General features: G+C 33.9%; 1 protein-coding gene across 1 annotated transcript; it reads right to left on the bottom strand.

Moving 5' to 3' along the window:
- Positions 1 to 445: 445 nt before the first annotated feature.
- On the bottom strand, positions 446 to 27,594 carry LOC143913297 (uncharacterized). Its single transcript, XM_077432994.1, has 19 exons — positions 27,261 to 27,594; positions 10,893 to 11,073; positions 10,664 to 10,818; positions 10,456 to 10,587; positions 10,251 to 10,374; positions 9,800 to 10,173; positions 7,599 to 7,736; positions 7,245 to 7,484; positions 6,988 to 7,152; positions 6,786 to 6,911; positions 6,543 to 6,714; positions 6,345 to 6,463; positions 6,135 to 6,268; positions 5,954 to 6,062; positions 5,795 to 5,873; positions 4,475 to 4,957; positions 3,712 to 3,869; positions 3,533 to 3,644; positions 446 to 3,439 (listed from the first exon to the last, which is right to left on the bottom strand). The coding sequence occupies exons 1-19, from the start codon at positions 27,393 to 27,395 to the stop codon at positions 639 to 641; spliced, it is 5,937 nt and encodes a 1,978-aa protein (XP_077289120.1). The 5' UTR covers positions 27,396 to 27,594; the 3' UTR covers positions 446 to 638.

Raw genomic sequence — 27,594 nt, 5'->3', positions numbered from 1 at the left:
ATATATATATATATATATTCAAGTTTTACATAACCATATATGGAAATATTCCATAATCATATTTAAAATCAAGTAAACAAAATATTTTTTTCTTTACAACGGAAATACGAGATTAATATAATAGTAAATAATTTTCTGTAATGATTCAAAATCATTTAAGAAAATTCATCTAAAAAATTTAATGGCATTCATACTTATTGCATGCTAAATCATCAAGTTAAAAAAAATTAACTAGTTAAAAAAAAAATTTTTTGATGTAAGGAAATTAAAAAATATATGCATCCTGACAAGCAATTAGAACCAGTTAAACAATGCCTATAAAGATAATTTTAACTATTTATCATTAAAATACATATTAATAATCATATATATACATATATGTGTGTGTTTGTGTATATATGTATGTATGTATCTTGCTTGTTAAGTTCCATACAAAATAATACATAACATTTTCATAATTGTATTTATTAAAATCCAAAATAAAATAAGACGTAACAACATACAAGCAAGATAATAGTCAAAATATATATTTACAATTCATATGAATGAACATCTATAAATTTTTCATTCTATCTAATTTTGGAATGGTGCATTAAAAAATCACATCTCACTAGAAAGAAAGTCTAAAAATATTATTCCTACACCGTCAAACTGCTTATTAATTGTTGACACAGTTTACCATATTCAAATTGATCACCAGATATCCTCCTCATCTTGAGACCTTTATTATCCTTTGTTTTACCTTCACACACAACTAATTCTATCTGTATTCCACCAGAATATTCAAGATTTAAATTGAGTGTACCCGGCATTTCACCATGAAACTTAAATAAATTAGAATTCAAATTGGATTTTCTTTCTAAAGAATCGGGCGAATTTTGAATGTCAGATATAGGAACGCCTGTATAGCCATCATTAGGATTCTTCAAAACAAAAATATTTTGAGGAGGAACTTTAGTGCTAATAGTTTCTTTTAATAATTCTAAGATGTGATATAGATCCAACTTAGAACAAAAATCGGACAATGTAATTTCATAATATTCATTAGGTTTCTGAAGACTAAAAGCTGTCAAATCCGTAGGTAAGCCTTCGGTTTCTAAAAGCCTAATATTTTCCGTTTCATCACTTATCCTTAAATCCAATGTAGATTTCTGTAATTTGTCTATATCCCCTTGCATATATAGTGAATCTTCTTCTTCACATTTTTCCAAACCACACAACCCTGTTCTACTATTATCTCTACTCATATAAGGCGGACATTCATCATTTTCACCGATGACTGACGAAAATGCAGCACCTTGCGCAGAAATACTTGAGCGAGGAGTTTCCCCTTTCTCAGAAAAACTACCCTGGGCTCCCAAATCGCTCTTTTCCGAAAAACTAGTTCTACCGTAATCACCTCGTTCTGAAAAACTACCCCTATCCGAAAATGAACCTCTATATTCACTTCCAGCTCTTTCCGAAAAACTTTCTCTGTGTTCAGAAAAACTACCTCTATTTTCACTAAACCCAGAACTTATCGATACAATATTGGAATATATTGATGCAACATTATGTTCACAGTTAGGTGACACATTTGCGGAATGATTAGAATCATTGCTGAGTGAATCATCACTAAACCCGAGCGATTTTTCACTCCCTCGACGGGTGAAAGTAGCATCATCAACGTTAGTGTTCTGAGCTAGAAATAATTGATTATTTCTATCTCCATCTGGTGAAGAAATTTCAGAATTTAAATTACCATTTCCAAAATTCTGAAATGGATTGTTTATGTTCTTATTATCTGCCACAGTTTCTCCTACACCATCTTGTTTAAACACTGCAGTGAATTTTTCCGCATCGTTATGACCGTTCTGACCCGTATCAACAAAAGTTCCTTGTACTCCAGAAATAGTATGAGGAGTGGAAGTACTGCCTGTTTTATTTGTGACATCGTTTTCTTGACTTATTTTTCTTCCAATTCCTTTCATTATTGATGGTCTATCTTCAAAATCAGAAGGTTCGGAGATAATGAATTGGGGTATCAGATCTTGAGTCATTCGAAATTGGGAATATTTCAGATTGTTTTCTAAAGAATCCATACTATCTTCTGAAGAAGAGGCAACCAATGTTATTTCTGAACCCAAACAATCAGTTAAACTTATTTGTGGGTGATTTGGAGGATTCGACAAAGGTGCTAAAAAATTTTGATTTAAAGAAATCTGATTTTGCGGAAATTGGGTTGTCATTAAATTATTGATATTGGGACACAAAACAATTTGAGGAAATCGACTTGCATCAGAAGTAAGATTGCTTATAAATTGTTGTTGAGATTGTGACTGAAAAATATTTTCATGGGGCCCAAATTGTTGAACAGATGGCACCTGTTGAGTCGCAGAATTAATACTATTATTAATACCTCCTACTATCTCTTCTTGAATCATATCTAATCCAGGCGAACCTGGATTAGATATAGGAGAATTATTCAGAGATCTGTGGTTCCCAGCTGCTGAAACCATATGAACTTGTGGATGTACAAGGGGAAGATATTGACTAGAAGGCGTATTAAACTGTTGATTTTGCCAATCATGTTGAGAATTCAATCCATATATTGGCAGCGTTGTATCCATGTTTATATCTGTAATATTATTATCCGATGAAAACGTTTGTTGAATATTCAAAGTTGCTGAACTTCTTAAATCCAAAGGCATTGTGTTTTGCGGTTGGGGAGTACCTTTTGTAATAGATCCACTCATTACATTTGGTACACCAGTTGTATTAAGAAAACTAATTCCTTGTGTTATTTGATGAAGTGGAGAACTCATCATACGATTAGCGGAATGTAACGGAGATACATTTGCACTTAGAGTTTGATTAGGAGTTGTAATTCCATATAAAGAATTCCCCGAGTTCATAGAGGCGAGAGAACTATGACTAGACATATTAAGTGGCGAATTACTGGTACTAGAGTTTGTTAGATTTATTGGTGATGCTTGTCCACTAAAAATACCAGTATTAGAGGAAACTTGACCACTGTTCGATAAAGGATTATTAAAATTCGTTTGTAAATACTGTTGATTTTTTATAGATGCTGAATGAACTGGAGAAACATTATGACTTTGGTAAGGAGTATGTGGATTATATTTCAGATTTTCAACTAAAAGTTGAGCACTTAACCCTAATTTCTGTAACATCTCCTGCGGTATATGTCCAGTCTGGACAATGTGATTCGCTAAATCTGGAGTTATTTGGGATTCTTTTAATAGTTGTTCTATAGCTCTCATTATTTTTTGAGCTAGATCTGGTTGCAATACTGAAATATCGATTGCTGAAGATGATTGAATAGCAGCTAATAGATTATTCTGTTCACAGGATGCTTCTGGTGCTGAAGAAAGTCTTTGATATGTAGGTTGTAGTTGAACTTGATTAAAATGTTGATAGCTTTGATGAATCGGAGAACCTTAAAAATAAACCAAAATCCATGAAAATATGATTCATTATATGTATTTAAATTTTTATATCATAATACGAAAAGTTTTTGATCTATACATACTTGGCATGGAACTAGAAGTTCCGATTGGGAAATATTGTAAACCAGGTTGGACATTAGCATCTAGAAGTGGTGGAGAGGATGTTGCTTGGGCTTGTCGTTTCTCCACTCCACGCTGAAAACAAAAATATCATTAATATATTTTAATAAATAAAAATCAAAAAGAAATTAGAATTATTTACCTGTAACAAATGATATTCTTGTCTCACGTTGCGCATACTAACGTCAGAAGCTGAAGCGTCTTGATATGAAGAATCATCACTGATGCCACTTCGAATACCATAACACTGAGAGTCTGAACATCTTCTTACTGGCGAATAGCGCTCACTATGCTCTCGTGCTGTTAACAAAATAAATAAATTTAAAATCTTATCAAAAAAAATACCAATTACATGAATTTACAGGTAACAATAATGTTAAATAGACATAAAGATTACACAAAAAACACAAACATGCAGACGAAAATCTTGAAAAAAAATAACTATGATACACAACAATATACAATTACAAGCAAATCACGCCTTACCTTCAAGGTTTTAACAAAATACTACCACAATATACTCACAAAATTTTTTCTTCTTTTTATTCCAGTGATGTCATGTTACAGAAAAATAAATTAAATTATGGGTTGGTTTTTTAAGCATTAAACATTATTTTCTCCAAAAAATTCATAAGAAAAATATTACCTTTTTGAAAAAAAATTGTTAAAAGACTAGGCACTGAGGTTAGTGCTGAGAATATTATTTTGAAAAATATTCAATAAATACTTATATCATTATAAAAATCAAATTAATGCTAGTTTCGAAAATTTTAGAATGTGTCAATGCGAAAGAGAGTTCAACAAATGAATTGTACACGAAATTTCATCAATTTTATGTAAGTATGTATGTATGTATGTACATATGTATTCAAAATTATATTTTAATTAAAAAAGTATGTATTTACCCAGTTCCTGAACGGTTGCCAATGTCTGCAATTTACATCTGTGAGGTCCATGACTCGAATATTTTCTTTGAGGTTGATTTTGAACACTTCCACTGGCAACGGACGGTGACGTACCCAACGAATTTGTTGTGCAAGTGCTAGTGGTTCCTACATTGTAACCGTTATTAATGCCAAAAATCGAATTGTTCGGATTCGTTGGAATGCTACTCATATTATGATAAGGTCCCAAGCTAGACGGAGCGATAAAATTGCCTCCTTGGTTACTTTGGACGTTAGGCTGATAAGGAAGCTTCGGTAATGGATTCACAAATTGCAATTGTTGGAAATTATTCTGCAATTGCTGCATGTGCACTTGCATATTATTCTGATATTGTGGAGGCACTTGCATTACGCTCGGACCTGGTTGTTTCGGCTGCATTGACGGTGGAAGATAATTTCTCTTCATTCTTGCTTCAACCTCCATTACCAACTCAGGACTTATAACTGTATGACATACACACACACAAAAATTAAAATAAATTATAATTAACATCATGCAAGCAAAATTTTAAAATTCTATAAAGATGTCTTTATAATAATATATTAAAAAAAAATACGTTTACAGTGCAAGCGCATGACAACATTAAATTCTGGATTTTTTATTTCTTTGAAGATTAATAAAACAAAATTATTTTCAATTGATAAATAAAATAGATATACAAAAACATGCTTAATTAGCGTGCGTGATTTGAAGCCGGATGATTATGGAAGTGCTTTGTAAAATTAAAATTTATTGAATTCTTAATAAAAATAGAGTAAAACTTCGATAATCTCAGCTGATAAAAGGCGATTATACACAGTGCAAGTAGAGAAACAGAAAGGAACATATGTATACATGTAAGTGTATATTAACTAGATTCTCTACTTGTAACCGCAATAAGCGCCTTAATAATTATTATTATAAGCCTTAAAAATCGACATTCTACTAAATACATAAAAACACAACATTTGTACATGCATCGTTACCAAGCACATAAATAAATATTGCTTAATTCAACCATGTATCTAAAGTACAAAACTCGTATTCTGATTTCTACTAAATACACTGATCACAATCAGTTTTCAGAATATGAGTTAATGATATTTTCCACAAATCAATTTCCAGTGAAGTTCTTCTATGAATTTTCAACAATACACTATTCAAAACAACTCGTTATATAAGATGGTACCATAAAAGAATATCACTGTACTGATTCAAACTATTATTTTATATAAAAATCAACAATTTATCAAAAAAATACGAATGTTATTATAACACTGAATAAATGAATGATAAATCACCTGGTGGTCGCTGAGTCACAGTATGTAATCCAGTTCTTCTCGTTCTATTTGACGATCCAGAGGGACTATTACTTGATTGCTAAACGAAAAAAAATGATATAATACTCGTAATTAAATGCAAAAACAAACCGCTTATCTTTTATAAGTATAAATATTTACCATTGAATTGGGAGAAGGACTGAGGGAATGTGAAAGAACGACAGTATTGTGAACGTCTTCTGGAGTTGCCATTGTATGTCTTTTAGTACTTCCACGACTTAGCATATACCTTATATGAAAAATATTAAAATAATAATAAAATTTTCATAGCTAACACATACAATTAATGAATATAAATTACCTGGAGAGATTGGTGTTATAGGCATCGCTATTTTGTGAATCGTCTACACCAGTAATGATGTTTTCAGATGTTCCCGTACTGCCAACTAAATTATCCGAACCAATAGGCCCACTTGCAGGCGAACCAGACGAACCCTTCAATTTTAAATTTAACTAATATAAGATCACTGCTTAGTGGTTCTTACACCCAATGCTAAAAATATATTCATACATTATTTGAACCAATATAATTGCCATCTTCATTTCCAGGAGGTGGAGTTGGTGAACCAGGTTGATAGCACATATGCAAATTCGCTCCACCATCAGATGCTCGTCTTCCAAACGCACTCACTATAACATATACATTAATTTCAATAACTATAATATGCATATGTACTCAAAAGACAAATTTTAGTTCATAAAACAATACCTTGGCCCATAACAGGTGGTGGTTTCAATAAATGATGATCTTTCACGCTGAAACTATGAGGAGGTTGGTGTTGGACAGGCGGTAAATTCAAAGGCAAATTAATGTCTGGCAATAGCGAATGGTAATTTCCCGATCGAACAGTCCTTCTTATACCAGTCTGTGCATAAATGCGCTGAAAGAATAAATGGATGTGAAATATATTTATTATTAAATGTAATACAATTATATTAAAATCATACATACTTTACTGTTGCCTCCATTGATATCTTGACTAGGATCTGTCGACACGGATATTCCTGCCGAAGCTGAAACGTTACTCATTCCAGGTTGAGGCAAAGGCGGTGCTAACAAATAATGATTTTCCAAAGCCTGAAACAAAACAAATATTCAACATTAAGAGTGAATGTTCAATTAAATAGGTATACTAATTTGAAATATAACATACTTGAGTATGTTTTGAATCTCCAGGGCCAACTGTGTGACGACGAGCTGTTGCATGAGGATTATCAGAAAGATGAGAACCCAAATCGCCAGGACCCAAAAGACCCATATGTTTGTTCGTCTGACAGTTGGTTGCAGTTTGTTGAGAATCGAGCTCCATCTCACCAAACTACGAAAAATAAGAGTAGTGAAAATATACTTTGAAAACATTGCGTATTTAAGAGAAATATTTATACTATAGTTATTATAATTTTTAAGTACCTTTTCTAAATTCTGAGATTCGTTATCAGCCAAATATTCAGACATTGGAATAGCCGGCATTGATACAAAGGGTGAACCGACATCCTTCGATTCGATATTTGAAATTGAATCAGACAACGATGACAAATCTCCTTCTATAGAAGTGGTCACATCACGGGTATTCAAATTATCACCACTTTGACTGTCAGTATCGAGTGCAATAGATGACATTTGAGTGGCAGTATTGGAAACTGGTAACGACTGGAAGTAAGTAATTTTTATATGATAATTCATACATCAAATTTTATATACATATCTTGATATTATTCTAGAGTTACTTTATTTATTACAAAATTAGTAAAATGGAAAAATTACTTTTTGAACTTCATCATTTTGATTTTCTTGTGTATTGACTTGGCATTGTTTCCGAAGTCCACCACCTCGTTTACTAAGCTTTTCCACCAATAGATTGTAAATTGCTGATATATGGTCAAAGCGAGTACCAAGAACGGACTACAAAAAATATAATTATTTTTCCATAAATATTAAAATGATATTGCAAAAACGATTTAAACTCATGATTTATGAATGATATATCAATGAAAGCGAATTTAATGAAAACAATTTACATAAATGTAATAAAAACACAATGAAAATTTACCCAAATGTTATAAAACACGATGGATGTTTGACCAAAAACAGCAATTATTATTATATACATACATACATACAAAGTACATATGTATATAGAAGAAATAAAATAGTGCATACATAAAATATACATCTGTATGTATATGCAAAGATAGTCAATGAAAACCACGATATCACGTATGTATTGCAAAAAGAAACTATCAATCGAAAATTACATCAAATCTGAAAATTTAGACGAAATTTCTATAATTTATAATCGATGTACATACATATATACATCAACTTGAAATTATGCTTCGAATATTTCCATTTATAAATCAATCTATACACAAATACATATTAATTATGTATTGAAAATTATGAAGAAAAAATTGCTGAAAATTTCTTGCTTTTTTTGATGTTTGAATATTTTAGTGGGAACTTTTTGAGAATCAAAATACTAAGAGAAAGCTTGTATAAATTCTTTGTCTAGGTAAATTCTTTTTCTAGGTAAATTCAAATATTTAATGTTTGGTAAATTGGGGCTTTATTGTAAGGTGTATTATTGTCATGATTAGCACTAGTAATAACACGAAAGCCATGTGAAACGTAAAGGAGGTATGTAAAAATGGCACATTTTTTCCCTCAAAGTTCCCATATGCATATATGTACTCAATAAATAAAATATTTACAATTATTGGTCACATATACATACAGTTCCAATATATTATGTAAGACCTAAGCCACATAAAGAACTCAAAACAAAGGCACAATCTCTTGCCGTCTATGTATATCAACGCACTATGGGCCGTAAACACATACATATGCGGTGTTTTTAATAAAATTTCATAAAAAGGCAGTCAGCATAGCATGCGTGTTTTTAAATCCTTCAAACTTCATACAAATAAACCAAAATATCGATAAATAAATTTAAAAATATATATTTGTATGGTTACTAACTTGACATTTTTTCCAAGGAATTTATTGATAATATTCCAAAATAATAATAATGTATTCAGGCAAGATTTTAAATCCCCAGATACCGAAATTTGACTGATTCTTTTTCGCGTAGCATACTTCTTAAATTCAATATTTTATTCAAATGAATAATCTTTAAATAAATTTTAATAAATCAATTTTTACAAAGCTATTCTCACATACAAAATTAAATACAGCAATCACTACAGTTCGAGAAGTATTGGTCTGATAATTCAGTCAAAAAATATATATAAAGATGCTGCATTCCAATTTTTAATTCAACCGATAGAAAGATTTATTAATTATATTTAATTTACAAAAGCTATTATTTTACCGTTACTTTCAGAATTTTCAAAAAATTCAGACAGTTCATAATGAGTTAACATCATCGTTAATTGTAATTGCAAATAATTCCCAGCTGCAGTTTCACTACGAATGTATGTATGTATGTACGTATACTGTTATTAAATATTTATTGTTAATTTAGAAAAAGATGCATTTATGACATTGTTTTACATATTAATATTAAATCATTTATTCGAGAATTGAAAGTGTATTAGAAAAACTAATATATAAAATTACATTACCAAAGTGAATATGTGATTCTATGCATGTTTGAAGTAAAATGAATCAAACCGCATATTGAATACAACATTATTCATAATTGATTTGTCATGATTACAGAAATAAAAAATAATATAGAGCAATGCTTGAATGATTAATTATATTTTATGTGAAAATTAGCAATATGTTAATATTAACTGGGACAACATCGAGTATATTTTCCAGTATACGTACATATGTATAATATAAACCAATTCAAATTCACCATTTCTCATAGACATAATTAAAGTGTGCAGTTTTCATTTTTGTGCACTTGGTTATTTTAAAGAATGAAACAAGAGCCTTGTGAAACACCTGAAGATTAGTTTTATAAGAAAACGAATCCAAATCAAAATAAATTTTACCTGTTTGATCATATCTAATGTCAATCCTGGCAATGTCAGCATGTGCTTGATGACAGTTTGATTCAATTCACTACTGGCACTATTCACAGCGTTTGCATCGTAAAGTTTCGCACAGCACTGGCACAGAGCACTCTCTAATTCACTTCGAACACTACCGAGATCTTCTGATTCTAAATGTTTTAAACAGTTGACTGGCATTCCACAACAACAATAAGGATTATCGATTAAATCACTCCTTTCGGAGCCCATTTTCTCACCGAGGGGACGACTGGCACTAGAATGGGAAACCATCCATTTGTGTTTGATAATTTGCTTTAGAGACAAACGCTTTTCAGCGTCTACCACCAGCATATGCCTTATAAGCTGTTCACACTCTAAAACAGAAAAATTTAGTAAAATATTTACCAACATAAATATTTAATACGAATTAAAAAATGTTTTCTTCTGAAACCTTGAGACATGAAGTATGGTATACGAAATTTTCCCTGTATAACCACATTTCGGAGATCATGCAGTGTGTTTCCGTCAAACGGTAAAGCTCCACAAACTAATACGTACAATACAACGCCCAATGACTGAAAAAAAAATAAAATTAATGATTATATGAAACAAAAACATGTAATAGCTTCAATGAATTTTCATGATAAAATAAGAACCCATATATCAGCTCTGGGTCCGTCATATTTTCTGCCTTCAAACAGTTCTGGTGCAGCATATGGAGGACTACCACACCAAGTTGACATTAACTCCCCGGAATTATATTCATTACTAAATCCAAAATCGGCTAACTATAAACGGAAATAATAATTAATAAACTGTATTTTTTACTTAAGTTCATACTCATTACAAATTAAATCACATTACCTTTATATTCATACTAGCATCCAAAAGCAGATTTTCTGCTTTCAGATCCCTATGTACAACATTATGTGCATGGCAATAACCAACAGCGGCTACCATCTGTCGAAACACTCGTGCGGCTTCAGATTCAGACATCCTACCACGAGATACCAAATGATCTAAAAAAAAAGTTATTATTATTGATGCAATCATTATTCAAATTGAAACTGTTTACTAAAAAAAAAAATATTACCGAAAATTTCTCCATTTGGTGCATATTCAGTGACAAGATAAATTATATTATGCGTTTCCATTACTTGATAGAGTCGAATAATATGAGGATGTCGTAACCTTTTCATTATGGCAATTTCGCGAAATGTCTTTTTCAGATTCTCCTCGTCCAAACAAGTCTTGTCAATGATTTTTATTGCTACCTGTAACAAATTAGCAAAGTTTAGAAAAATACTTGTAAAATTTAAATACCTACGTTGAAGAATCGTATCGAGATGAAGAGTCAAATCGATGTTTTTCGCTTAAATAAGGTGCTAATAAGTTTCGCCGATTCATTTTTGAAAACAATATTAAGACCCCGTTGACAAAACATATTAGCATTTCCTTGAATGCAAAAGCAGTACGCAAGTTGAATTTCTATTAACGTTTAACAACAATCGACGTACGTCAAAAATGAGACACGTACATACGAATACTTGCATCACATTTTTTCAGACTTTATATGAATAATTAAAAAGCAGTCTTTTCCATAAGCAGTTTCGCTCCACTTCAACATATTACTTTATCCTCCAGTTACAAAGCTAAAAACAAAAACATCAGAAACCTGCTGAAACTCACGCTTCATACGGAACAATCAAAGTCCATAATGTGTTCACTTGATCGAAACAGGTACACACAATTACTATAACGTATCAATAATTTTATTAAGATATATACCGCTCTGCTAAGATAACATTAATATCGGCATTGCTAAACGTTCAATTAACCAACTGGTTACATCGAAGCGTAAAAATGCCAATTAACCAGTTATACGTATCGACACATTACAAAACGAATTCAGTCATCGTAACCGTCGAAATTCAATCATCCGAGTATTGGAAATTTCACCGGTAACATTCGTCTGGAATATTCCCGGGGGGGGGGGGGGGGGGTGAGCACGTTGAGATTTTGTTTTTGCTTAATGTTAGTCCACTGGTTACCGACAGGTTGCGCAATTAAAGGAAATGGGGACGAGGGTGGTGGTGATGGGGTGTTAAAAAAGCCCCCTGGGGCTCCACCCTCAAACGTGCTAACACCGAGAGGCGAACAAACAATATCAACACGTGACCCTCGCCAGCAAAATGAGCTTTCGTTGTTTTGTATGGGTGGGTGAGTGTGTGTGTGTGTGTGTGTTTTGTTTATTTAATCCATGCATAACGAATTCAAAACAAACTACACGTGTTCTTACGTAAAAATTCACAATGAGAAATTGTAATCATTATTCGTGTGTTCAATTGGTTTTCGGCAAGAATCGCCAAATTATTGCCAATTAATTATCTAATATATAATTTCGAAAGAGACTTTGTATGTATGTAAGGTTTAAAGGTATGTTGGGAGCATCGAAAACAAATCAATCAATTCTATGCAGACATCGATACCATCGAATATATATTTTTTTTTCGATTCAAATAAATGTAATAAAAAAACAAATCAATGTTTACTATTAGATTGTTTTGCCAAGTTTAAGCTGTTTATATTACAAATACCGAGCGAAGCCGGGTAAAACCACTAGTAACCTATAAAAATCATATACATACATACATACATATAACATGCTACAAATTATTCTTTTATGTACTTCATTTTTAAACAAACTAGAAAAAATACGGCGCAGTGTTTTCCCAATATCTGTATCGGAACAGCAACATTTACGTAGTACAGTAAATTAAAACGGATCGAATCAACAATTTGAATAGCACTCAAATCTACAGCAATGTTCGAACAGTGAAAATAATAAAAATTGACGAGCAAACGTGAATCAGGCTATACAATTTCAAAACATCTACACGAAACCATAATATCACTAGCTTCTAATCACAGTCCAATATATGTTACCCGATCTCTGTATATTTATTTATTTATTTTTTACATATATACCAGGAAGGCCTTACGGGTAAACCCCAATGCGCCTTCCTGGCCAATTACAAACAATGCAGCATTTTTATTACAAGTCGTTGAAATACGAGACACTGAAAACTTGCAAATTAAAGAGACATCTATGAATTGTACATAAATTTTATTGAACATTAATCATACTCAAATATTGGTGACATAGTAGGTAGGAAGGTTTTTTATCCAATTTTAATCGGGAACCGTTTCAACAATGAAATCATAATAACTGGTAAACTCCGATAGGAAACGATCGACCTGGAGTCACAAATATCCAAGTCTGACCAGCAGAACTACAGATATACTCAAAAAAATTATTTTCAATTGAGGTCAGCTCATGGGATCGAACGCGGCGCCTCTCGGTGATAGGCAGAAGCTTAACGACCGAGCTATGCTGCTGGCTATTACTTACTTGAAATGTGTCAAATTTGTCGCTGGCCAAAAAATCGTACTTACATATGTATAACCACAAAAGATTTTTTACAGATTGAAATTACCAGAGTCGTTGCATGAAGATTAATAGTTTCATATATTACGCTCATTTACGGGACTCAGACCAACTAATAACCGGAGATCGGCGGACAAGTTGCTTTTGCTCACAAAAAATGGTTCACTATTGTCAACCATTTTTTGCTCTCTTGCTTTGTACGGTAGTGGAGAGGTCTATTGTTATTTGACGAGCATCCATCTAACGTCTATCTCTGCTAATAATCAATGATTTTAAATTGAGTTTAAAAAAATGCTGTTGTTGATAATCTTCCCAAAATTCACAACCAGGAGTGTTTTCGGTGATATTTTAACCTTGTATTGATTTACATATTTGAAGAATTGTTAGAGAAACTTATCGAAATAATAGGATCGTACGAATTAACAAAGACATGAAGACGCGCCTACACAGCTGGAGTCGTCTAGACGTGACGCGTCACACTTTTGAGTGTATTCTTACCATTATCATATTTATTCAACGATATATGTATGTACATATTTATAAACGTTACTGCTATGCCAGTTACAATCTCAAATTATTTTCATATCCTTTCTACGTCAAAAAAACAAATCAACAAGTGTCTTATTATCGACACTTAGCATAATTATGTACGATTCGTCAAAAATGTATTGACTCGAATCGAGAAGATAAATCCAATTCTAGATAAAAACTGGCAAGAATGCAAATTATGTACTTTAAAATATATCAATAATAAAAATAGTCAGTTTTTGACATATTAAAAGTGCACTCATAATTTGGGTTAAAATATAATTTTCAAAATTGATATGGAAACCGTAGTTTAGATCGAAAGGTCAACCGTATTGATATTGAAGTGCGGGAGGCGAATAGGGCCACAGCTCGAAAATCGATCATTTGCTAAGTTCCGCCATTGGCGAGATGCACCAGCCGGTATGTTGTGGATGCAAAGGTCAGCTGCCCTCTAACCTTTGGAGTGCCACCACCACCCTCCACCCCAGGCTTGATGCAGTAGCAATGGCTCGGGCCAAGGATCCACTGCAACACACCCCCGCGTTCCGATATCGAATACCATCCAACTTTGAAAACATTCAACATTATAAAGGCGTGTTTGTGATATTGACTTAATTTCGTGGGCGGAAACTTTCCGTTCAACATTGCTTATGTTTAACGTATGTATGTACAGCTTTGTAAGACATTTCTAATTAAATTAGTCTTGTGCCCGATGACATATCATCGCATGGGTGTTGGCATATTAAGTTATTAAATAAAAAAAATTAAAAGAAATGTGTCGGTTCGATCCGCACGCGGTCGAATTTTTTCCAAATACCTTTTAAATATATTTAATTGTTTAATATGAAAAAAAAGGTAAAAACTACCTACCTACATACATTTTTTTTTTTTTTTTTTTTTATTTTACATATATACCAGAAAGGCCTTACAGGAAAATCCCAATGCGCCTTCCTGGCCAATTACAAATACAAATGCAGCATTTTTTATTATAATTCGTTGAATTGCGAGACACTGAAAAAACTCGCAAATTAACGAGACATCTATGAATTGTACATAAATTCTTATTGTACATCCATCAAATTTCAAATAGTGGTGACATAGTAGGTAGGAAGGATTTTTAGCCAATTTTTTTTCCGGGAACCGTTTCAACAATGAAATCAGAGAAAATTGGCAAACTCTGATAGGAAACGATCAACCTGGAGTCACAAATCCAGGTCTGACCAACAGCATACTCTGAAAAATTCATTTTTCATTCAGGGATAGAACCCGGCACCTTCTTGACGGTAAGCAGAAGCTTAACGTCCGAGCTATGCTGCTGGCTAGCTCGGACGATACATGTAAACAATATAAAAAAAAACCAATAGAAAAATAAATTATATAAATTTTCAATAGATGGCGGTAAATTCTATACCAAGAGGAAACATTGGCAGCAAATAGTATATATATATAGAAGTTTTTTTTCTTTTGTTATTGTATCCGTATATACGTTTTGGCAGTGATTTAGCTGTGACGTACATATATATATATATATATGCCGAATCGAAACAGACAGACACACAGAATAGCCATATTATATATAATATATGATTTTAAAATAGCTGCAATTATCATTCACCGCCGGAATTGGTACGTTTAGATTTAAAAAAATTGAGATAGAAAACCAATCATTACAAAACGTGATGAAATGAAAAGCTAGCGAAATAAACTCATATCACGGAAAAATTTATAATTTTTTTTACTTTTAAAATTCGCTAGATAACTGAACAACAAAAAATTGAACAAAAAAAAACTACATACACAGCAATACTGGATTTTAAGTTAAAGATTGCAAAAGCCAAAAGTCTATAAAAAAAATTGCGCATTTCATTCAAAACGTTCATATCTCATAAATGAGAAGAAACCAACAAAAATCATTGTCATATTCGAATTCAGTAGGTCAAACTTAATAAAGAAAAACTATATGCAAGCAAGATGCAAGCAGAGGTCAGTTGTCAGTTGATTTAGAATTCAATAATGCATTAATATTTGCTAGATATTACGAATAAATGTAATGAGTACCGTATTACGATAATCTAAGAATGTGTTCAAAACAAAAATGTGACTTTCCAACTCAATTTACTAGTGAGTGACGTTTTCACGAAAACCTCACCTATCCATCTCACCTGGTACCAACTTACATATAGTTGAACTGTATTTTCAGTTGCAATATTGACCAGTTTAGATGTAATTCGCCATATGAATCAACTTACGTGGGTTAGAAGGAATATATTCCAACTAGTCAAGGTATATTACAACTGAAAATACAATTCAACTACATATAACGGTAGTTGGTACCAGGTTAAATGGAATATATTCCAACTTGTCAAAATATATTAAGTACAACTGGAAGATACACTCACAAAAAAGATTCATGAACTTGCAGTTGTCGAAACATCGCTCGTGTACATGGATTGATTCCATTAGCCAAAACCACTTCGAACTGTAAATCGTAATCAATACAAATTACCCTGAATTCAATTAAGTATGCTCTTCTTCGAAATTCCGATGGCAAACTCGTAAATAAAATTACCAAAATTTAAACGATCACTACCGATTTCCTCGAAAAGCCATTCGGCCCGCGTGCAATGATTTAATTAACATACACATAGGAAAACAACGACAAATATCATCTAACAAACTCGATAACAAGATCGCGCTTCCTACTAACTCCACCCCTTCCCCCCAACAGTATACAATGTCAATCAACGAACAGATCGTTTACAAAGAAACGTGTCGTTAATTAGGTACTACGACATTTTACTAATCAGAGAGTACAAAGCGTGAAAAGGTTAATAAATTCAAGATTGTCGATCTCGTTTCATTTCGACCTCCGACACCAGAATATATAACCACTTCCTAGTGACGAAGACGGCACTGCTTAACGATGCTAATTTCTTTTATCACATATATGTATAATGTTTCTTTTCAAATAGAACGAAAAGGTTGGTCGCATTATGAATGAAACACGTACATTCATTTCCGCTGAAGCCGTCAAGCGATGACAATGTTTGTATTGAGTATAGATTATCGGATAACGTATACGCGTATGTCCTAGATTCACGGCCAAATATGAGTCAACTGAAAAATTAAAAGTAACAATTTGGACGAAATAATACGGCATAACACTGCACGGAAAAGACTATTCATACTATACAGCGCCACCAGTTTGCGGCACGTTCATACTTGTTTTGGACGAGTGGAAGGCAAAATCGGCTTTATACATTACAGAGCGCGACGATATAATAATAATAATATATATAAAAATGGACGCGATGTGGGGATGTGGGTATGTGCCGGACACAGCCAATCAGAGTTGAGAGGTTGAGGAGACGCGGGGGTGTGGAACGTCATGTGACGTCAGACCGAGCAACGGGTGACACATACACACATCCACGAAGACACACACACATTCATTCATCATTTCGAACGGGTTGGATCGGTGAGCGTGTAATGCGCGCACTCAGCTTTTTACGATTGTGCGCGCACACCTGTTACATTACATTTATATAGCCTACTTTACATTATATTTATATATAGCTTTCCAAAACCACCCGTTGAAATCAACGGGCACAACAATAGTGACACAATATTGCTTGCATCGTATCGTCGAGTTAATATTATTACAATATGACATATGTGCATGACATAGTTTCGAGAGTACGGGTGCACTCGCCACTATGATGTCAAGTCATGCGTGAATATTTCCACAGAGGCGAAAGAAAGCCGGTTCTGCTTGGTACGTTTCGGTGACATGTACATAATGTGAGTAGATTGTGTCAGTTGCTGCTGTTTCGAATACGTCACATATACATTACGGAATACAAATATAAATATGTCCATATATGTAGAATGTACTAAAGAATATGTTTCGTACTGCTGCTTACGTGCACTTCTAGCTCATTTCTAGCTTAGCTTAACTCCGCTCAACTCGCAAAAGTTAATTTCTATAGTTCAAGCTCTACTGCGAAAGTTGCGAGAGAAGCGAGCGATCTTTTACGAGTTTCGAGCGGATTTTTCTTTACAATAATTGATGTCCTTCCTCATAATATTATTTACTATGAATCATCGATAGTAACCCTCTGGTTAGGAGACCATTCAAGCAATTTATGGAGGGATAAATTGATTTTTTAGAGAATCTTTTGTCGATCTCGGAAACCTAACCAATTGTGTTATATTGTGAACATAATCAGTTTGGAGACAAGATGCTCGTCGTTAAAAAAATTCAAGATTCTCAGCACCGCATCAACCATTATTATTACAAAGCTTTTCTATGTTTCACTTCGCTATAATGATTCAGTCGAATTTCCTACATTCTTCCGATTGATTTAAAACTTTGCCATTTTGCACGGTTTGCTCACCGATAGAAATTTTAATCGCTGCTGATAGTTCGATGGTAAAAATAATCGTAATAATAATCGTAACCGACTCCACAGCCCCGCTTAAATCAAACATCGTTACACTATTTGATAAACATCGTCAAAAGTAAAATGAAAACTTAAAGCTCACAAATTGGAAATAATTTTAAAAGTCGATATAAAAATGTTGTTTTTGACTAAAAGTAAATTTACGAGGTTTTCAAGTAAAAGAGTAACAGACATGTATCTATTTACATACATATAGTACCATACATACATTGAATATAAAAGCAACCTTAAGAAAAATTATTTCCAAAGTCCTTGACATCATATAAGACAGTTTGAATCGAATGAAACTCAATATAATTAGATTTAAACATTCCCAAAATTAAGCGACTAGTATTAACCTAGTTAAGAACTATGTACACCTTCAATTTAGCCCTAATAAATCTTGCTGTAGTTAATTAATGGACACTCACAACGAACTTAATTAAATAATATACGTAGATTATCGGATAAAACTGAACAAACAATATGTACGTGACGAACGTGATGGGCAGTTAGTTGCATTTAATATTTGCAGTACAAAAACAACACAGGACTAAACAGCAAACAAATCTCCGGGGGAGGTGGACTGTGGAGGTACCCAAAGGGTGGTAATTAATAGGGTGCATTTTTCGAACATAATTCCCGGGCCACGGCCACTCATCCCGGCAATAGGGGGTTAAGCTCGTGCCTCGCAACGTGACAAGTCCCCATAACCCAACCCCCACAAACCCCACCTCTAATATTTGTTTACCGGGACTTGTGTACACAAATACATACACACAACCCCAGTCTCCTCTCTTATATAATTTTTTCATCTGTTGAATATTAAATCTTGTTTCGTTTCCCGCCTCTTTGTATTCGACCGTGTGTACCCGCTGCTTCGTTCACACTCGCCCACTTCGTAACCTCGAAAAACGAAAGAATAAATCATGCAAATTTTACAACTAAAATAAGAAACGTAACTTAAAATTCGGCGTTATTTGAAACCTTCATAGTCCTCCCCCTCGCGTTGAAAAATCAGTGACGAAGAAAATCCATATAAAGTCAGAGCTCGATAAAGGAGAAAATTGCATGCGACCTAAGCGAAAGATCCGTTTTATGAATTTCCGCCGAGACAATATTTGTGGTTATGAACTATTACGAGAAATGAAAAATCGATCAATGGCAACAGCTGTTAATACAAAAAATAGTAAGTTGGTAGTACTCATTCACCAAAGTAAACAATTACATTAAACATACCCGAAGCAATACAAAATAGTACAATAATCCACACATGAATTGAAAACATTTCCATTTACTTTTTTTATTTATGTACACTAGTGTAATGCCTGTTAAAATTTCAACGGATGGTTTCGGAAACAAATTGATACATGATTTTTTTTTGATTTTTAAATGCTTTTTATTATTACGAAATTATGTTCACAATACATCTTATATCTATTTTAATAGCTACTGATCTACTGATCATTTTTCTATTTTACAATTTTAATTTAATTTGGTTAGTAATCACAGTATTATATTATTCTAATGTTAATCTAAATCATAATAGGAAAAAGAGCTCAAAAACCTATGATACATGATTTAAAATAAAGTTACAATACTGTAACGTACGCCACCGGTTAAGTGCAATCGGTATTATCCGCCGCCCTAAGTGCATTCGAGGAGAGCAATGGAGACCCCCGGATTAGGCCGAGCGGCATCCCCGCTAGTTCACAGAACTGAAAGCGCGAAAGCGTGGGACTGCGTGCATGGTACATGCCTAAACAATGGAGAAGTAAACAGACGTGGAAGATGCAGGGAGCGACCTGCCCTTTATAAATATATATATATATATATATATATATTTTTACGGATTTTTTCTCCATGCTATTTTGCATTTATTTGACAATTTTTTTATTTCACCACGTTTATAAAGATTGGTTTTCTATCTCATCTTTTTTGTTTTTATCTAAACGTACTAACTCGAGCGGTAATTGCAATTTAAATGCTTTCGTTGTGTATGCGTTTCAAACGCGAAAAGTTTTGGTGCAAGCGATATGACATGTAATCCACCTCAGAGTACAGCGGTCGGACTACGCTCATATCTCGTAAACGATCACCAACCAACAAAAATCATTCGAATCATATTCGAATTCAGCGGGTCAATGTTAGTAAAGATTGGTTAGTCTCCGCTCTGGTAATTCAAAAACGTGATTTTTTTGTTGCTCGGTGTAATTAATCGGAATCGGAACTGAAACAGAAATCGTGATTCGGAACTGAAACAGAGATCGGGAATCACAATTGAAGCAGGAATCGGGAATCGGAACTGAAACAGGAATTGGGAATCGGAATTAAAAAAAGAAATTTAGAAACGGAACTGAAACAGGATTCCGGAACTGGAACTGAAAAAATAATTCGGACCCGGAACAGAAAAAGAAATACGGATCCGGAACTAAAAAAGCAATCCGGAACTTGAACTGAAAAAGGAATCGGAATCAAAATCGAAATCGATATACATATAATAATAATTAATAATATGTCCTTATGATTCGATTATTTTTGTACTAACAATTTTTCGAACATAAAACAGTACATAAAATACAATAGACACATGTTTGAAAAACTATACGATTTTAACAACCGAATAAATTCTTCGACGGTTTTTCATACAAGACCAAATCCCAGCAAAATACGATTCATTGCATATATTGAATTTAATTAAAATGTCCACGTTTATTATAATAAAATTTAATGTGGACGTCAAAGCGACGCACACGAGGCAATGAAGCCTTTAAAAAATTTAATTACAAATTTTAAACTAATCAACCTACCAAATGGGCCTAGGAATTTATGTAATAAAAAAAAATAATAATTACGAAAACATTTTCAAAAAAACAACCATCCATTTAATCTGAAGCAGTCAAAACTATTAAATAAATCCTGATGTTTACAAAAGGTCAAACATCAATTTCTGAAAAAGGGCAATTTGCAAATTTTAAACGTGCCTAATATAATATTATATTTTGTTCGGAGAAAAGCCAATTAATAGGAGAAAATAATTAGAAGATTGCGCAAAGCGGCCACCCACTCTTTTGCACGAGGAATTCCAAGTACGAAAAATACATATAATACAAGATGGTACAACCGAACTATACGAATGCGTAAACACAATAAATAATATGGTTATGTCGACTTTAGTTGGGAGACCTGCGATAGTTTATGGTCCATTGTTTATTTACAATGGAGATTCGGTGCATTTTCTTTCAGGCAACGAACGACACATAAGATACTTGAAGGCTGAATTAAAATTACTTCAACGACATACAGACATGGACGGTGAATGTGTGTGTATGTGAATATCGACACTTGTTTAAATTTATATAAAACATCATCATTCGCGTGATGGAACAATGATTCTCACCAGCGATCACACATTTCGCGGAAAATGTTCGTGTTAACTTGGTAATTTCAGTGTTTTCAAAAGTGCGTAGTTCCTTCAATTTGGCAAACTACATATTTACATATTAGTTAGCCAGCAGTATGGCTCGGTGGTTGCGTTTATTTTTAGCACCTAGAGGTTACCGGGTTCGATCCCGTGCTAATATTTAATGCTGTTGGTCAGACTTGGATATTTGTGACTCCAAGTCGATCGTTTCCAATCAGAGTTTGCCAATTTATCTGATTTCATTGTTAATACGGTTCCTTAAAAATTGGGAAAAAATTATCCTGCAAATCTTCTGTATTATTCTATGTACAATATTGGCAAACTAAAATAAAATAAAATTGGCAAACGCTGATAAGAAACGATCGACTCGGACTCACAAGCACCCAAATCTAACCAGCAGTATATTAAAGATAAGCCTGGGATCGAACCCAATAATCTCTCGGTGCTAAACATAAACGCAACCACTGAGCTATACTGCCGGCAATAATAATGTTCCACAACTATAAATATTTATATATTAGAGATAACGAGAACCTATAGAGCAAATTTTATAAAATTTAGAGTGAATTATGGGCGTTTAAACAATTAAAATCTGATATGGCCATATCAAGGCGAAAAAGTTGGAAGACACGGGACGAACGCTTGTTAAACGTCAGGAAGGTCTACGTACCCCGTTTTTAAAACGCGTTGTATACGATATCTCCAACGTAATGGCAGACGATACATCATATATATAAAGACGGTAATCTGTGTGTGTGTGTGTGTGTGGGTGTGGGTGTGTGTGTGTGTGTGTCCTAACATAATGAACGAATCGATAAAAATCGATTATTTCATTTTTCGACGAGACGACTTTGTCGCGACTCGAACCGATCACCCCAAATAGCCTGAATATGGGTCTAATGAGCTAATGGTCTCGGTCATCACGCCAAATCCAATTTTTCATTTCGCCTTTTTTTTTTAAACATTAATTGAAATATTCCTTCTCACCATATAAAAATACGTAATTATAATAATTTTATTTAGCGAGGTTTTGAACCATTTTTTTTCTTTTCATATAAAACAATTAAATATATATTTTTAATTGAAATTAATTTATATTTTAGCGATATTTGAAAAATAAAATTAATTCGAGATCGCGGGGTCGAGCTGGGGTCCTTGGGCTCAGAACATTCACGCTAACCATTAGACTACGGTCTCGATAGAAAAAATGCTCTAAATTACGTACATACATAATATTCGATTACCCTTTACAAGTATGGGGAACCAATCATTCGCGTATCTTCGGCTTTCGTCGACAATCGACAATCGACTTCGGCTTTCGTCGACAATCGAAAAAAAAAATTTTTTTCATTTTTTTCATAATTTTCATTTTTTTCAGTTTTTTTCATTTTTTTCATATTTTTCATTATTTTCATTTTTTTCATAATTTTCATTTTTTTGTGCCTTTGTGTTTCCGAAACCAGTCGATTCCATATCTTTAACTTTATTTTTATTCGAGTTTCAATTTCTTTTCGAAACCACCCGTTGAAATCAACGGGCCCTACACTAGTTAACGTATATTGATGACCAAAATGAGCAATATGGCAAAGTATGAAAACGATCGGATAAGAGATAAGAGATATAAAAAATGACCACTAACACGAAAGCCATGTGAAATGCAAAGGAGGTATATAAAAAAAAATCGTTCAAGTTGCGAGTCGAAGTCGGTAATTTTTGATCCGTTTCTACTTTCATTCCATACAAGCTTTCAAGCCTTAAATACACCTCACTCCCCCCCTTAACCAAACAGTGTACAGAAGGATCGAGGAGAGCTGAAGCAACACTTCGTGAAAGTGAGGATCGAAGCTATGCAATGGAAAATATGCACTAGTACTCATATGTAGGAGAAGCGATAGGAGTGCGACAGGTGGATGGTGGATGTGAGATGTGGGTGTAGGGGGTGGGTGGTAGGTACGCTACGGATGGTAGTCATGAATGAGGGATGCTGGCCGCATTGTGAGGGGGCCCCATTCACGATGGTCACATGAATGGGCGCCGACAAACGCAACGCACCGATCGATACGCGCTGCGCCGCCCCCCGGCCTGCGCCCCCGCCTGCGCCCCCACCTTCGCCCCCCTCCCCCGCCCCGCCTCGCCTCTCCCCACCCCACGCACTACGCGCCGGACTCAATGGGCCCGAAGCACGGGGGTATCCTCCGAACTAACCCACCCCCACCCCCACACCGAACACTCCGCAACACGCAGATGTCTCATCTAACCCGCTCACCTCCGAACCAGTATTCACTAATTGTCCAAAAAAACGACCGCCATCGATTTGTAGATCCAATAGTAAAAAAAACGGTGGACATCCCTTTAGCTTTCACAGCGAATTTCACACCACATTTGTCGAGTATGTGGTAGTGTACCGTCTCGGCAATGACGTCACATAAAAGTGACAGGTTGATGGAACGTCGATCTGCAAAACTTATGTAAAAGGCTATACATATGTGCATATGTAACTATTTCATCTCATGAAGATTTTTGTATCGCGATACGTACTACGAAATTTTCATATCATATACATACATAGATATGTAAGTACTCAATATATAAGATACTAGTTGTTTTACCCGGCTTCGCTCGGTATATAAAGGCGTAAACATGGCGAATCTAATAGTAAATATTAATTTGTTTTTTTATTAAATTTATTTGAATCGAAAAAAAATATATTCAATCGTCATAGAAACTTCGACTTGTTTTCGATTCCCAACCAAAGATACATACATACAAAGTCACTTTCGAAAGTATATATTAGATTTACAATTAAGTATTGAATATATAAAATATTTACAATTCATTATTACTATTCCAATATACACGTATTTACATATTTTCAATACATTTAAAGCCTGCTCAATAAGGTGAAAACGTGATTCGCGATCCATATTTGCAAACGCTTGTTTAACTCGAACTTACTTTTTATTTGAAAAAATTGGTGAAAATTCATTTTACTCTATTTTTTTTACCTGAAATGTCTATGTTGTAAATTAACATGTCGAACTTGTGGTAATATGGGGAAGAGACTACTTGAGATTTTCCAAAATACTTTGAAGGTCCTTCTAAAAATTGGAGATCAAAGAGTAATAAAACTATGAATCACGATACTTTTTCCATTAAAAAATACGTGGATAAAGTAAAAAGTTGGCTAGTATGATGAATAACAGGTATTAATGGGCAATGCAAAGAGTAACCAAATTAAGTAAACAAATAGTAACAAAATAACAAATTGATTGTATTAAATTTACAATAAAAATATTTCAGTTAAAATATAACCTTTCAACCTTGCACTAAGATTTAATCGATTGTCCTTACATAACTCTAGACGGCTTAAAACGACTTTTTTTTTTTGTTAATGTGATTTAAATTCCTCAAATCTTTTTTCATTTACTTTTTCCATTATAAAAGGAAAGCTAACATAACTTTATAATTATCACGTTATATGACTGGATTGTAACTCAACAGAGATTACAAATCCGTTTTTTTTACTTTAGATGTTAATACAGAAAAAAAATTAATCAATGTAAAAATCAAGTTGGAAGATTTGCAAAAATGTAAATTTATACTGGAATATGGGAAAACAATATGTTTTACAATCAAAATATAGCATTGTTATCTATCAATTTTATACCATAAATGGGAGGGTGTTAAATCAAAATCAAATTTTTTTATTGGTTAGGTTTTTCCCACTTTTAGAATTTTACCAACGTTAAAACTATTCAAATTAAAAAAAAAGATTCTTGCCATTCTTGATTCAAAATTGACAGCACTCATATGTTTTAATATACATAATACGTATGTATCACAAATATAAATCATTTTCGTATTATTTATGTACATAGTTGCATTGGAATAATGTAAAAATCCGACCCATCACAAACAGATGTTCCTGTATGTCAGTTAGTATATGAATTTCGTTATCTTTTATATGAGCTAAAAAAAAATCCACAGAACAGATAAATAAACAAGAACTACATATATTTAAAGTCTTCCAAAAATGCACATTTGAATTTGGTTTAATAATTTTATCACCAAGACTGATATCGAATATAATACACATTAACGTATATTAATATTTAATTGTTTATCGATACAACAAAATCACACCAAAATCCAGTGCATATGAAATAACTCGTTTATAACAAATCAAAATGAAGACAAAAACTATTATATTTCAATATTATCCAAAATGTTTGTGATAGTAAAAATATTTCATACACTCCAAACGTCGATTAATAAATCATTCTATGTAGTATACCATATGTATACCAACAATGATAGCATTGTTTGTAAACAAAATATATATGTACATATAACATATTTGTACATTTGCATAATTATAAACGTACATTTTTATTTAGTATGGATTAACTCAATAAGAAAATGAAACAAAACTTTTCAGTATTTATACACAAATTTCAATTTTAAAAACCGATAAAAGTAAAATAGTATAAAAATGGTCATAAATTATACCTTCAGTACGTGTTATACCTTAAGAACACAGTAAAGCATCATTTATGAATGAATAAATGATCTATATAGTATTTATTTGTATTCATGCATCATACATTTTTATCGAAGCCCTATTAAAATTTAGTAAGTTTTTTTTATAATATACAAAAATCCCTACACAAGGCATTCAATGGACTGAATTATTACACGATTTTACACAAAGTCATTTGAGTGGGTTTCAACAGAACAAATTGAATATTAGATGGATTGAATAAATTGAATATTAAATAAATTGACACAAAATATTACACTAAAAAATACACATACGGATAATATATATCGTAAAAAGAATAAAAAATGCATTTTACTCAAGTTTACTCATACATACATGCACATTGTCAGTATTCACTCTTTTGCACAGTACATAAAGAAATTATCTGAATAATAACAAACCAGATTGACATTCAAATTCCAACACAAACATGTCTTCCAATATAAACGACATTCTGGCTCGAAGAATTGACAAAAAGTCAACATCTCACGAGCCTACTTGAAACATTAAATTTTGCCACAGATGAGAGATATCACTATAGCATTTCGTCGACGATTTCCTGCATTCACACCATCGATCGTCACGAGACGTGACACCTTCTTAGTAGAAGCAAACGAATGAAATAAATAAAAAGCCAACCAACCACTACTGAAATCGCAAAGCGACAAAAAAAAACTTGCACAATATACGAGTGGGTCACGGGAGACGAACAGAAATGATGTTGTCACACGACGACAGCGATCAGCTCCGAAGACCCACCTAATCAGCAAAACGACGGCAGCAAAACTGAAACGGTAAACGTCTTCCATGTTTTTTTCGTTTGACATAATAACGCCATCGTAATCTGTGCGGTCTCACAGAACATAACCTAGAAACGTCGCTCGCCTCTCGTCTGACGTCTGACGTTTGGACAGATGGAGAGCTGCGGGGTAGAGGGGTGGTGGGGGGGGGGAGCGTCCCAGCTGTCAAACGGCGAGCGAGGAAGAGGGGAGGAGAGGGGAGGGCAGGGCAGGGCAGGGCAGGGGAACGGTGGTGGTGGTGGTGGTGGTGGTGGTGGCGGGGTAGGGGGAGGGGGGTACCTGTGTTTTGGTGACGACGTGCGTAGCCAACTTGACGAGCGCGAAGTTGCCCTTGCCGATGGTGTTGTGCAGCTGGTAGTAGCCGACGCGGACGAGCCGCTGGAGGGGCGGAGCGCCCCCCATCGGAGGAGACATCGGAGGCCGCCCCCCTCCCCCACCCCCTTTGCAGGCTCCGGGTCGTCGCCAGCGCCGATCGTCTGCCCGCGCGCCCGCGCGCCCGCACCCTCCCCCTGCAACCGGCACTACACGAAACCCGCACAGGCCGACCACGACCGCGACCACAACCGCAACTACACCACCGCACGACCTAACGCAACGGCAGCGCACTGTCAAC

The sequence above is a fragment of the Arctopsyche grandis genome, chromosome 6, assembly GCF_051622035.1.
Source record: "Arctopsyche grandis isolate Sample6627 chromosome 6, ASM5162203v2, whole genome shotgun sequence".
Lineage (NCBI taxonomy): Eukaryota > Metazoa > Arthropoda > Insecta > Trichoptera > Hydropsychidae > Arctopsyche > Arctopsyche grandis.
Note: the sequence above shows the minus strand (reverse complement) of the source record. Positions and strands in the feature narration are given on the sequence as shown.